We start from the raw sequence: 12,571 nt of genomic DNA on the forward strand, positions 1-12,571 counted from the left end.
CATGGCTAGGAAGTCTCTGTTTTCTAGCGTCATTTATTTCTTCCTTTGTGACTCACATAAAATATTGACGTATATCGCAAGACTTATCAGTATAAGCAAAGCCTGTGCACTCTAACCATCATCATCACTCAGTATCACTCTGTAGCAGCATCACCATCACTCGGTCAGCATGAACCACCAACATCAAGACCTCGAGCTCGAGACAACGAGCCTGCCCGATCACATATCGACAATCGGCCCCGCAATACACCGGCAAGAGACTGTCGAGGAAATTGAGCAGGCACCCTTGCCGTCCGCAGACAGAGGAAAAGAGGCCTGGCTTGTCTTGCTTGGATGCAGTTTGATTCAGATTCCCGTTTGGGGTACGTGGACCCTGATGTTCCATCGTGACGTGAACCCGAAGGAATCTGACCCAAGGTCTCCGTAGGCTACTCTCTTGCCTTTGGTGTTTTCCAGCAATACTACAGAAGTCATCCTGATGAGCTCAAGGGCGATGCCAGCAGCGTTGCAGTGATTGGGACAACGATGACCGTACGTCCATGTACCAATGTTAAGACCCTGACGACAACCAACAATTCCCACTTACATATCATTACTTATTATATGTGCTAACAACTTCAGGGCGTCATGTACCTTATCTCTCCTTTCACATTCACAATCCTGAGCAGATGGCCTCGTCTACGGCGCTGGTTTGGCCCACTCGGGCTAGTCCTCACAGCAATTGGCTTTCTCCTATCTTCTTTCGCGACAACCGTTTGGCAGTTGGTTGCAACGCAAGGCGTCATTTGTGCCCTTGGCTGTGGGCTACTCTTCACACCCACGACTCTGTACCTCGATGAATGGTTCATCAAGCGGAAAGGACTAGCGTACGGCGTGATGTGGGCTGGGAAGTCTGCAGCTGGCGTTGGATTGCCCTTCGCCATGGAAACTTGCCTACAGAAGTTCGGACCAGTGGTCACGCTTCGAGCTTGGAGCGTTGCAACGGTATCATTTGCCTATTCTTATAAAAACTCTTTATGAGCATATTATTCACAAGCTCACAGGTCCTCATCTCGGCGCCTCTTCTCTACTTCCTCAAACCACGCATTCCCGTTCCCCAATCCTCCGCCGTGCGCCGAATCAATCTCAACTTCATCCACCTTCCCTCATTCTGGATGCTCCAACTCGGCAACGTCTTTCAATCTCTTGGCTACTTCCTCCCCTACACCTACCTCTCCACCTACGCCGTCCAACAACTTCACGTTTCGACCACCGTCGCAACGACCCTCCTCGTCCTCGTTAACATCACCTCCATTCCCGGTGGCATCGTCATGGGTAGTCTCGGTGACCACCTCCGCGTCACCACCGTGATTCTCATCTCGACCATCGGCTCAGCACTCGCTGTTTTTCTCTTCTGGGGGTTTTCGAGCCAGACGGCGCTGCTAGCTGTCTTCAGCATCACGTATGGCTTCTTCGCCGGCGGGTTCAGCTCTACCTGGTCTGGAGTGCTGTCCGAGTTGAAGGCTGAGAGCCCGGCGGTTGACACGGGTTTCATCTTTGGGTTATTGGCTGGTGGTAGGGGGGTTGGGAATGTGATCAGTGGTCCGTTGAGCGTGGCATTGTTGACTGATGATGGGTGGATGAACGATGGCAAGAGTTGGGGATATAACGGCCAGTATGGTGGGATTATCTTGTTTACGGGCTTTACGGTAATGTTGGGTGGATGGGGTGCGCTTGGTCGGGTCAAGTGGACTTGCACAAGGTGAGGTAAGTGCTTAGATCTGGCCTCAAGGGAAAGTCTCCCGTCCACACCTAACATGGAATTTTACTACCTTAGTCAGGATCGAAAAGGGCAATTTGGCGAATACTAAGATGAATCAAGTTTGCGTGGACTTCCGCCTTGAGGAGGCAATATAGACACAAGATATTGATCATGGGCAGACATTATTACTATTGCAATCTCTATAGTTCGATTGTGGCATAATCCTCAATCTTCCGTGGAAACATACCCATCATTACAACCCTCCGCCTAGTGGTTTCTCTTGTAAATAGTACCGTTGCCGGTAAAATTACCAGTCTGGGTAGTGAAGTCATCAGTGTTGCTGAAGTTGTCGATCTTTCCGAGCAGAATCTCAAGCATGCGGTACGCGACACCAGGAGTGTATCCGGGAAGCTCGTGGCCGGCAAGACGAGCAGTGTAGAACGTCAAACCACGATCCGCGGTCCAAACACCCTGGATGCCAGCACCAGCAAGCGCACCACCGTTGTACTCAGGATGGTAAGGGGCGATGAGAGGCGTGGTGGGGTACTCGGACAAACCCTGAGCGCCGTTCCAGGTCATGTTCTGAATAGCAAAGAGCGTGCCGTTGGTGCTGAGGAGCATGTCGAGGTCACCAGAGCCGATAATGGTGTTGTTGGTGAACTCAATGACGCGCTGCAGGGCACCAGTGATGGCGGGGCCGTTGGACTGGTCAGAACCGCGACGAGTACCGTTTCCAAAAACGTTGACATCGGTGCACTGCTGCCAGTCGGAGTTGAGGGGCGCGTTGAGCGCTTTCTTGACGTCGGTGCGGTTGAAGTAGATTTCGGCGCCAGGCGGGGTGTAGTCGCCGCTGTTCACAATGCCGAGCTGGGAGTACGGGTGCGGGCAGGTCTCGGTAATGTGGTAGATGTTGAAGCAGGGGTTGACCTCGATGATGGCCTCGTAGAAGGTGTCGAACATGTCGCAGGCGTAGACGTCGCTGTTGTAGGGATCGGGCAGGACGGGGAAGGGCTCCTGGGGCGGCGGGAACTGGAAGTAGGTGTCGAGGTAGGAGGAGTAGTTGCACGAGTCCTGGCGATCGCGGACTTGCTCCATGAAGGTCGAGTTGAGGTAGAAGAGGTTATTCCAGAACTCAACGTAGGGGAGGATGACGACCTGCTGCTGGATGGTCTCGTCGCCGATGATAGGGTCGTTGATCGAGATACCGGCGAGGTTGAAGTAGTCGGTATCGTTGGCGGAGATGAAACCATCGGCGATGTATGGGACGTAGTATCCTGCGTACGACTCTCCAGTGATGTAGGTCTTCCAGGTCTTGAGGTCAAAAGTATCGATGAAGCTCTTGTAGAAACCGCGGAATTCGGTCGCAAGCTGAACCTCGTCGGTGATGTTGGGCACTCCCTGTGAGTAACCAACGCCAACAGGCTGCTCAACCCACAGCATGTTGGTCAAGTTGGTCCATGAGTAGGGATTCTGAACGGGGGCAAGCGTGCCCGCTTCCCATGTAAATGGGCCGTTCTCTGTGAGGAAACCGGACAGAGAAGAGCATCCGGGTCCGCCATTGAGCCTGTCGCACGTTAGCAGGCTGTACTAAGTCAACTATGGCTCCATCGCCTTACCAGATAACCACCTCTTCGGGAGTCTGCGCGGCTGTTGAGGGGAAGAACCAAAAGAAAAGCTCGCGGGTCTCGCCGGGGCTGTCGGAGATGGGGAGCAATCCAGCGTAGGATTCGCCAATGTCGAAGGGCACTTCCGGGATGCCAGTGCCGTTGACAGCGAAAGCTTGAAGAGACGTTAGCTTGGCGACCGATGCCTTCACTCCTCATTTTCTTCTTACCCTTGGTCTTTTCTGTCAAGAACTGGGAGGCGCGCTTTTGAAGCTCAGGGTGAGAGAAGGGCTGGTTGGCCGCGCGCCTCTCGACGATGGAACGTGGAAGCGTAGGCTTGATCGGCTTCTTGAAAGCAAGCGCAGACGAGGCGCAAAGCAGCCCGCTGAAGAGGTTGAGGAGCTTCATCTTGAGTTTGACTGGGGAGAAACTACAGCCGGGAGAAGGACCCTACTCTTACCAGAGCTGGCCCAGCCGCGGTATTTGAACATTTTTGTAGATGACGGCATCACTTCACACTGGCCCTGACGCTTACCACAGGCAGAAGGAGGAATACCAAAGTGCCCAAAAGTCCCCTGATAGAATGGGTCACTTCTCGATGACTGAACGGCGGTGGGTCCAGGCAGCTGTTGATCATTGGGTTCATGGTACGTTGGTCGGGAGTTCGGCATGCGAAAGAGCGTTGCTAGCCGGCCTTCTCCAAAGGTACCTTGGACTCATCTGGACCCGCCAGAAAGCTCATATCAAGAAAAGTCGTGTTTAGATTGCCTGAACCTTAAGGTCCTTTCGTAATGAACTTGAACTGATAAGCCTGATTGGTCTTCGCCGAGTCTCGGTGTCATGTAAACTCGATGTTTCCTTCTTAGCGACCAACGGCGCGGAGTAAGCTGGCACTTCTGGGTATTAATCGCGTGTTCGGCTCTTGAAGGCCGCATAAAAGTTATAAGATGACGCACCCGGGCACGAACTGTCACCTTCCCCTTAAGGTTAAGGCAGGTCCCGCAGATCGACAATGAAGCTCCAACGGCCCTCCCGGCGCGTTCGTGATGCGATCAATGTGTCTTAGTCTCGTTGGAGCAGACAGGGCCCGGATAGATCAAGCTTCGGGCGCACGATGCAGCCGAAGCTTGGTTTAGCTTGGCGAAGCTTGTCAAGCTTAGCGACTCTTGGAGGGTGCGCGGCGGCATTGGGCGGGCTGTTTGCCTGGAGCCTGGAGGATGGATACAAACGCGGCAGAGCGGGAGAGAAACAAAAAGTCCGACCTCCCCGGCATATTAACAGGGATCAACGGTTCGCCAGTGTTGGGACCTGCCTGTGAGGTACTACGGTGATATCGTATTGCAAAGTGCGGGATGTCGCGCAATCACGACGTTGAGTGATGCAAGGTAAGGAAGAGGTCGATGCATATTTATGAGGCAAGAAATTCGCTCATGAAGCGCACGGCTTAACTACTGCCCGTCACGTATTTCATGTTTTGCTCAAAAGTTCCAGTTCATCTTATTCTTAGAAAATTTACTTTTCTCTTCCCCCGTAGATTTGTGTTTGGAACCCCGCGTTATCGCCCGTTTCTCGCTTAGTAACCAAAGACACTCCCCCGGCACGTGGAGGTCAAGCGTGGTTGCTATTTACGCTCCGCCTTCCTTCAACAAACCTGTTATTGACGGCGGGAGAAACTTGGGGCAACAACTCCATGGCTCCCTCAATCGCCGACATCACGTGGTGCTAGGCGTCGACTTACGACAGCGGGACGATGGTCAAGATGGTGAAGACCAATCAAAGCTAATAAGCCCAAGAGAAGGATGACATCAGGCGCGTTGGCACCGCAGTCCGGCCCAGTGACTAACCTGTTTGGCGTGTCCTGAGCACTGCCCACAAGTCGCACGGCCACACCGAGCAACATGACCCCTCAATCGCGTGCAGCATTTGCGGCGTGGTTGAAATGTAAAAACGGTTTCAGCCCTCTGTGCAGAAAATAGGCGTAAATCGGCCAATACGATGACCGGAATGTCGTGGCTGAAGATGCTGACGCGGCAGACACACTGCTCATGGTAGTTGGCCTCGCAAGGCCCAACATCCATCCGTCTGACATCGCCAGAGCTGCAGGTAGATAACAACCATACTTCAACCTGACATTAAGGTAACATAAACATACCCACAAGTCGATCGCAAATCTACCATCACAAAGAGCCGCAAAGACGCAACTGCGATGGGACCCTCAAAAGCATCCCCCTCCGAGGCGGCCCCAGCCTACGATGAGCACGGCTTCCACGACGAGCACCCCGTAAACGCATTTCCCCCTTCAGGATCAGCCTCAGCCTACTCGACGATCCCGCAGAACGACGAGCGCGACATCGAGCTTGCGCACAATCACGCAGCTCCAGACTCATCGGCTCCTTTCAATCACTTCAAGCCGCATCAGCACTGCGAGACATGCGACAAATTCACGTCGGCGCGCGAGGTCAGGGCCAACGAGAGGCACTGCTGTCTCTGGGTTGCCATTGTATTCATGACAATCAGCGTCTCGGTAGCGATCTTGGGAATTGTTGCTGTTGAGGCAAAGTTCAAGCATCACAAGGACTAGATAATGGAGCTTATTGGAGCTTATTGGAGCTTATTCAGAGAATTTATGTCTTGAAACTCTTTCAAAGAGTATTGAGCCGGAGGAACATGCGCGGAGAAAGTTTCTTGGCCAGGCCCGCAAGTTAGTTGAGACTTGGAGCCTGTGATCGCCGTACCTCTATATACTTCCCTGCGACTACTCTTGCCTTGATTAAATTCATTTGCTTTGGCGCGCGGTCGTGGACACTAAACTAGTCCCTGTACTTGTATTTTCCGAAACAGATGGACTCACGTACTCTTGTCCCACCCGCAGCTTTCGCTCCATATGTGGTAATTCGCATTTGCATCTGGCTACTTTTCATGTGTTATGCCTAGTGTGGCATCTCCTGCATGATACCTTACTTGTAGCTCCATGAAGATGATCGGGTCCGTCCTATCATAGAAAGTAAGCAAGATCACCTTCGTCCACACAGGCTGATGGATTCAAACTTGAAGAAATAACTATGACCAACATGTTAGAACACACGGATAGTACGTGATGCTGCCGGTGTGGACCACCTCATACGGGATGCTTGACTATAGTGATAACTCTACGGCGACTCGGTAGAACTAGCTTGAAAACTAAGGTGCCTCGAACAGTACTCATATCTACATGCAACCCTCTTCCCGACAACTTTTGCTATCTTCTTCGCTGTCAACAAAAAAACTAAATTGGTTAAGCGCGGGATGTATCATCTCGCAAACCCTCCTGAAAAACGGACTAACTTACCAGTACCCATCAATTTAACCACGGCTCTCCCACAGCCTTGACAAGAGAAATTGAATCCCCAGGACTCCCAGCACGCCCAACATTGCCAGTAAGAGTGACAATGCAAATAACGCAGCAAGTCCTATTCCCAATATTTTGGCCCCTAGTTCAACGTCCCGAAACATACCCAAGATAAATGTGATGAAGACAAAGACACACACCAAAGCGATTACCGACCAGAAGACTCGACCAAAACGCTTTCGTTTGCGTCTGTACTTTCTAAATTCATCTTCACCTCCCGCGGCTATCTCGATTTCTGCCTTCTGGGCCAAGAGACCAGTTATCAACTCGAGAATGCTCAGAAAAGCCACAAAGGGGAACACGAGGGCTCCCAGGAGAACAACAACCCCAACAAAGTCATATAAGAACGGTCCCAGGTCCTTGAAACGTGTTTGCATACTGAGAACCCTGCGCTCAGTGAAAGTGGCAGAAATATGGTGGCAAGGAGTGTCAATTGACGTACACTACTTGTTTGCGTCATATCGCGACCAAGATTAAGAAACTTGAGGTCATGTTCCAGACCATCACGCATCCTTGGAATTATTCCAGTGATTTCTCTGCTAACGCTGCGAATATTCACCTCTTCCCTCAGAATCTGACGTTCTCGAGGGTGAGTAAAAGTGATGTTCTGCGTGTCGGATATTGCTGCCATGGTATCTGTGGCAAGGTGGATCATGTCGATCAAGGACTCGAGCCTCTCCATAGTTTCTTTGCCAAACGAGTGGAACTTTTCGAGATTAACAGAGTCTTCAGTGATTCCTTGCAAATGCCACTGCTTTAGTCTAGACCGACGTGGGTCATATTTCGCTCGCCGAATGTCCAGATAACCCTCCTCGGATTTGAAGAGGAAAGACGCGAACAGGATCAGATGAGCGTGAAAAAACTGAAGCATGAAGGCTATTTTCCGTATATCAGGGTTCCGCAGTTCCTGTTACATCTCATCGAGATTTCGAAGCTGCGAAATGAATGTTTCGGTGGCAACCGCCGCTTGCCCAGGCAAAACTGCCTTTAGATCTCTGCGTTCGACCGATGTGCAACAAGATACGAAGACTATCAGAGGTCAGCGACTGATGTGAAAATCTTTGCACATGGCCCTAGTTGAGTCAGTTATCTGCAAATGGCCGCTCTGAATCACTCTGCTGAAACACCAAATTGCGTTCGACCCGAACTACAACAGAAACAGCCTCATTTCCACGGCCGCGACTTTGTAGTAGAAGTCGGCTTTTGTGATACCTCATCATTTCGTATTCGAAGGTTTCAAAACTTTCAAAACTGAATGGCTGCATCTCGCGGGTGAAATCCTTTGAAGACAACACCTGTAGAAAGGTTGTCGAGCATTCTGCCGTTCTACGCCAGGGGAATCCAGATGCAGAAACAGGGCGATCGAGTCGGAAAAATCATCGACAGCCACTCGATTACTGCTAGCGTTTTGGGTGCTCACTCCCGGGCCGGCTTCGTGTTTGTCTGGAATCACGATCGCTGGACCAGAGATTCCCCCATCTACCTCGTCGCGAAGCCAGATAACTGTCGACTATATTCCGGAGTCATCCCAGAACCTCGTCAGGTGATGCAATCCATCACCATCGTCGTAACACTCCCAGGTTTCTTCAAGATCTTCGGTTAGATCACGCACCGCATGTTTGAAAATATGGTAAACCGATCGGGTTGACGAAGTGCGGCTTTGGGTATAGGAGAAGACGGTCGCGGCGCTGGACACAAAACTGAGTAGTGCCGCTGCGAGCCCAAGGACCTCAATGGCGCTCATCTTACGCTAGGCTGTGTGGAGCCTTTATTTTCGCGAGTATTCCGCTGTTTTTCTTGGTCGGTCTCTCACTAAATTTGTTTTTGGTTCAACTATGACTGCTGGACAAGTGCCGAGCAGGAGAAGCATAGAATGATCACTTTCCTGCAGGCTGCGCGAGTGACTGATATTATGATAAATGTACCTAAAGAACACAGTCAATGGTAGCACTTTGTCAAAGCAGCCTGATATGCTACTACATGCACTAATCGTGTGATTCCAGGCCGGATTGCATCGATGGGGACGTTGATTGGCACTCAAACTTTCCTGTGGCGGGTGGATGCTTTCTGTTGCGCTTGCATATGAATGCATTGCAACAGGAAACAACTGTGGCTTCAATATTGGCTTCGCACGTTGATGATTTCATTGTTTTGTGTGCTATTCTCATATTTTTTGCTTGATCATGGCTAATTCCAAGCAACCACCCAGCCAAGTCTCACTGCGGCCATTCACATATCATGTAAGACTGTGCCCTCCCCAAACCAGGTAGGCAGTCGGTCCAAAGTCACTTTTGTCCCCGAACAGCTTGAGTGTTGAGATTGAGACGATATCCGTTGAAACCAAGAATCTGCTTTCTATATCCATCTTCATTCCTGAGAGATGGTAATTTATCTATCAATGCGGTGATTTCGCACGGGATATGAGCAACATGGACCAGTCTTATCTCATTAAGCGCGACTTAACGTTATTACATCACCATTTGGGGCAATACCCAGTCGTTCGATGATCCTAACCTATTACCGCCTGGCCATTCCCGGCAATTAAATATTCAAAAAGGCGTAGAATTGGAGAAGATACGGGGACATGTGTTTAACGTTATTTCAGGCTTAATGGAAGACACCTTCTATTCTCTTTTTACTTCCGATTCATACATCACTCTTTGTTCCAAAAGTCGCATACCCTCAAGGAAGCTACGGTAATACTTATATCAGCATGATGATTCTGTCCATCTTTCCTCCGTTTAACTCCCATGTTTCTCAGCTTTGGTTGCTTGGGGTACAAGCTAGCCAAGCACACTTGATGTCGGATTAAGTAGACGACGATGCGACTATCGACATCTTCCTTGGGCTCGGATACTGGTACATGCTTCCAGTATTCTTATAGATAGGCTTTGCCCGGTGGATATCTAGGATTCTGGAAAGGGGCTAATTCGACTAAAGGACGTGTATTTCACGTTAGCGCAAACCGCCTCAGCAAATTGTCCAAGGATCCTATCGTAGCAACGCAATTTTTAACTAATCTTCGTTGTGAGCCCACAATGCGTTGGCATCATACGCAATGATGTTTTCACTGTTTTCTCTGCACTGTACGTTTCCAGGCCAAAGATCAGTGTGACACAGAGTCGGTCTAATGGAGCGACCTCCCGTCTCCAAAGGGCGCAGGTATCGAGGAAGAACTTTGTCCACAAAGAACTTTAGTGTCGCTTCGTCTTCGGCGCTGTGGGCTCCGCGAATGGCCTTGAAGGATCCACCGCTTGGACATCGAGATTATCTTCCATGGGGTCGATTTTGATAACTTTGATGTTGCTGGTCTGTAAATGTGCTTTTGCCTCTTTTTCGGTAGACGTTTTGGTAAGTGAGCAATCAACACTATCGGTTGCATGTGGGCATTTTTCTCTCGGCCATCGGCAAAGACTGTTGTTCAGGTGGTACCTCAGTTCCTGTCTGATATGTCAGGGGCTGGTATTGACATTCATCTGTTGGAAAGGAAGGAAAAGCCAGATTTACCGCATCTACCTTATTCAGTCTTTGTTGCCACCTTACTTTCCGGAGTGCATTCACCTACATGCCTGATTTCATTGTTCTGCAGGGGTTCTAGATGTAACCGGTATAGAATCCGTCAATGATCCTCCTGCAAAAAGCAAAAATCTCAATTTTGATTCAAAGGGGAAGTCAAAAACGATCCATGAGTGCAGCGAGAGGTGAACTCATCCTCCTATAAGAAGGGAACATCGGCCTGTGTTCATTCAACGTTGGATTGCCTGTCTATTTCCATCAAACCGAAATTTATGCGATCATAGCCAAGATGTCGAAGTCTCGTATGTGGTCACTAATATTCACTCGGTCACCAAAAGACATCATTCTGGTGTGAACAGATGCATTTTCTGCTTTCTCGGAAAGGCCATTTATCTCCATGTCGCGTCGGCGTGAGACAGGCCCATCCATCTAACCTACTGATGAGGAGCTTTAAGAGCAATGAGGCAAGAGACTGATTCAAAGTGATGTGATGGCCACCGTTCTGTAAGACCGGAGAACCTAGCACTTGCCAGACTAGCCCTCCAATTTGTTGGCGACGTGGATCTCGCGAACATTAGTCATATTCACGCCTACAAGCTTCCAAGCCATAACACCCTTCTCGATATCACGATCCTTGTGATCGAGCAAGATATAGCTCAGGACAGGATCGGTAAAGTTCGCCTCCTGACGAAAATAGTAATCCTGCTTGTTCTCAATGAAGGCCTGCTCGTTGTCGGCATAGCGCTCGTGCTTGCGGAAGGTATCGACGAGCTTCTGGTCGAGGAAGAGCTGGCCTGCGTGGGTGGCGACGTTGTTCTGGATGGTGCCGTTGGCGAGACGGTCGGTGCCGGGGACGTGGGTCATGATGTGGATGTGGGGGGTGCGACCGGAGTAGTGGCCGGGCAGGTTGGTGCCGAACCAGACGGCGCCGTCGGCGTTGGTCTTGCGGAGGCCGCGGTGGAAGGTCTTGTCGCCGTTGGAGGGGTCGGCTTCACCTGCACCGTTGGCCTTGGAGACAACGCCGGAGTAGATGCCGGTGGAGTTGGTGTCTGCGTGTTGGCAGTTAGTTGGATGTTGAGGGTTTGGGGGCAGGAGAGGGCATGGACTTACGCCAGACTTCAACCCAGATGTCGGGGACGGGCTGGCAGGTCTCGGTGTCGATGATCTGAAGATCCAGGTATATGGGGATGCCAGACTGGCCATCGGTCAAGTCGAAGCGGTCGAGCTCTCCCTCGACGTCTGTGGGTAATGTCAGCAAATTCCGGTAGAATGATACAAAATCAGCGAGAGAGGAAGACGTACAGAAAGGTCCTTCAGTAGTCTCGATGCTCAGAACACAGCCGTCGTCACGGTTAGCGAAGATATCCACGTCCGGGGTGCGCCAGTTAACGCTGTCGTCAGTGATCCCATGGTCAATCTTCAGCACGGAGTCGACATCACGCATGGTGATGCCCAGGTGACGGAAGGTATCGGCAAGCTGGGCGCGGCGATAAGCGGCCTCATTAATGTGGTCGCGCTTCTCGAGCTGGATGTTGTAGTGGGCAAGGTTCATGGCGTTGTTGAGGGCGTAATCCTGGCGAGCAGCGATCTCAAAAGCCTGGTTGACAGTTCCGTGGGCAGAGCAAGGGTGGATGATAGAGAGCATGCCGTAACAGAAGACGTAGCCACCGAGATATGCCACAATGACAGAGATCACAAACTGAAAGAGTGTGTTGGTCTTTCGCTCGGGCAGCATGCTCGCCTCTGTGACGATGCGGTAGTGGGAAGCAGGGTAAGGCGCAATTTGGCCCTCAGCAGTCTCATAGTAGACACGCACGCCGTGAGGAAGAGAATCCTCTCCAGCTGGGTCTGTCATGTCAGAATATTTCTTTGAGATCTATTTAGGTTGGGGAGGCGGGGCAGGATGCTTGAAATATTCGCCAATGCGATGAAAGGAAGGCGCTTGCGTTGTGCAAGTTCAACAGCAAAACGTTTGTTCGAAAATAAAAACATACCAGCGACGACGCGAATATCGCGAATATTCTGCACGTCCATTGTAAGTAACTCTCTGGTGAGTAGTAAAGAGCTTTGTTGTTGTGTCGGTGCAAAGGTTTTGCTGAAGGAGCCAATATCGTGGTGAGTGTTCTGCCAAAGGAGCAGGTAAGAGTGTGGGCGAGGAAGAGATGTCCTTTTTCGCAAGAGGAATTCGAGAAGTCAAGTGGGGGATATTGAGGTAGGGCTTGAAGATGGGATAATTGTCGTATTCCCCCGTGATGAGGAGTGCCTGAGGTACTTGGGAAGTTGAGCAGTGAATATTCACGGGATGAATCACAGTTGAGGTGT

General features: G+C 50.7%; 4 protein-coding genes across 4 annotated transcripts; 2 read left to right on the plus strand and 2 right to left on the minus strand.

Moving 5' to 3' along the window:
* The first annotated feature begins 66 nt into the window (after nucleotides 1–66).
* Nucleotides 67–1,912, plus strand: BDP55DRAFT_661277 (major facilitator superfamily domain-containing protein). The gene is made up of 4 exons (XM_060574710.1): nucleotides 67–362; nucleotides 428–531; nucleotides 622–984; nucleotides 1,044–1,912. The coding sequence occupies exons 1-4, from the start codon at nucleotides 170–172 to the stop codon at nucleotides 1,743–1,745; spliced, it is 1,362 nt and encodes a 453-aa protein (XP_060430466.1). The 5' UTR covers nucleotides 67–169; the 3' UTR covers nucleotides 1,746–1,912.
* On the minus strand, nucleotides 1,758–4,074 carry BDP55DRAFT_104780 (Alpha/Beta hydrolase protein). Its single transcript, XM_060565332.1, has 3 exons — nucleotides 3,576–4,074; nucleotides 3,358–3,520; nucleotides 1,758–3,305 (listed from the first exon to the last, which is right to left on the minus strand). The coding sequence occupies exons 1-3, from the start codon at nucleotides 3,751–3,753 to the stop codon at nucleotides 2,009–2,011; spliced, it is 1,638 nt and encodes a 545-aa protein (XP_060430467.1). The 5' UTR covers nucleotides 3,754–4,074; the 3' UTR covers nucleotides 1,758–2,008.
* A 1,477-nt stretch (nucleotides 4,075–5,551) lies between these two features.
* Nucleotides 5,552–5,926, plus strand: BDP55DRAFT_631105 (uncharacterized protein; the record flags this gene model as incomplete). The annotated part of the gene is made up of 1 exon (XM_060572246.1): nucleotides 5,552–5,926. One exon carries the CDS (start codon nucleotides 5,552–5,554, stop codon nucleotides 5,924–5,926), a length of 375 nt encoding a protein of 124 aa, XP_060430468.1.
* A 4,722-nt stretch (nucleotides 5,927–10,648) lies between these two features.
* Nucleotides 10,649–12,402, minus strand: BDP55DRAFT_767710 (Intradiol ring-cleavage dioxygenase). The gene is made up of 4 exons (XM_060580999.1): nucleotides 12,244–12,402; nucleotides 11,552–12,091; nucleotides 11,360–11,488; nucleotides 10,649–11,298 (listed from the first exon to the last, which is right to left on the minus strand). The coding sequence occupies exons 1-4, from the start codon at nucleotides 12,281–12,283 to the stop codon at nucleotides 10,784–10,786; spliced, it is 1,224 nt and encodes a 407-aa protein (XP_060430469.1). The 5' UTR covers nucleotides 12,284–12,402; the 3' UTR covers nucleotides 10,649–10,783.
* Between the last annotated feature and the right edge of the window lie 169 nt (nucleotides 12,403–12,571).

This window comes from Colletotrichum godetiae, assembly GCF_030913485.1.
Source record: "Colletotrichum godetiae strain CBS 193.32 chromosome Unknown BDP55scaffold_17, whole genome shotgun sequence".
Lineage (NCBI taxonomy): Eukaryota > Fungi > Ascomycota > Sordariomycetes > Glomerellales > Glomerellaceae > Colletotrichum > Colletotrichum godetiae.

Coding starts and splice junctions, on each gene's coding strand:
- BDP55DRAFT_661277 (XM_060574710.1), top strand. CDS start 170: ATGAACCACCAACATCAAGACCTCGAGCTCGAGACAACGAGCCTGCCC. Junction 363..427: donor GATTCAGATTCCCGTTTGGG/GTACGTGGACCC, acceptor AGGTCTCCGTAG/GCTACTCTCTTGCCTTTGGT. Junction 532..621: donor TGATTGGGACAACGATGACC/GTACGTCCATGT, acceptor TAACAACTTCAG/GGCGTCATGTACCTTATCTC.
- BDP55DRAFT_104780 (XM_060565332.1), bottom strand. CDS start 3,753: ATGAAGCTCCTCAACCTCTTCAGCGGGCTGCTTTGCGCCTCGTCTGCG. Junction 3,521..3,575: donor CTTGACAGAAAAGACCAAGG/GTAAGAAGAAAA, acceptor CGTCTCTTCAAG/CTTTCGCTGTCAACGGCACT. Junction 3,306..3,357: donor CCCGAAGAGGTGGTTATCTG/GTAAGGCGATGG, acceptor AACGTGCGACAG/GCTCAATGGCGGACCCGGAT.
- BDP55DRAFT_767710 (XM_060580999.1), bottom strand. CDS start 12,283: ATGGACGTGCAGAATATTCGCGATATTCGCGTCGTCGCTG. Junction 12,092..12,243: donor CGATATTCGCGTCGTCGCTG/GTATGTTTTTAT, acceptor TGACAGACCCAG/CTGGAGAGGATTCTCTTCCT. Junction 11,489..11,551: donor GACTACTGAAGGACCTTTCT/GTACGTCTTCCT, acceptor CATTACCCACAG/ACGTCGAGGGAGAGCTCGAC.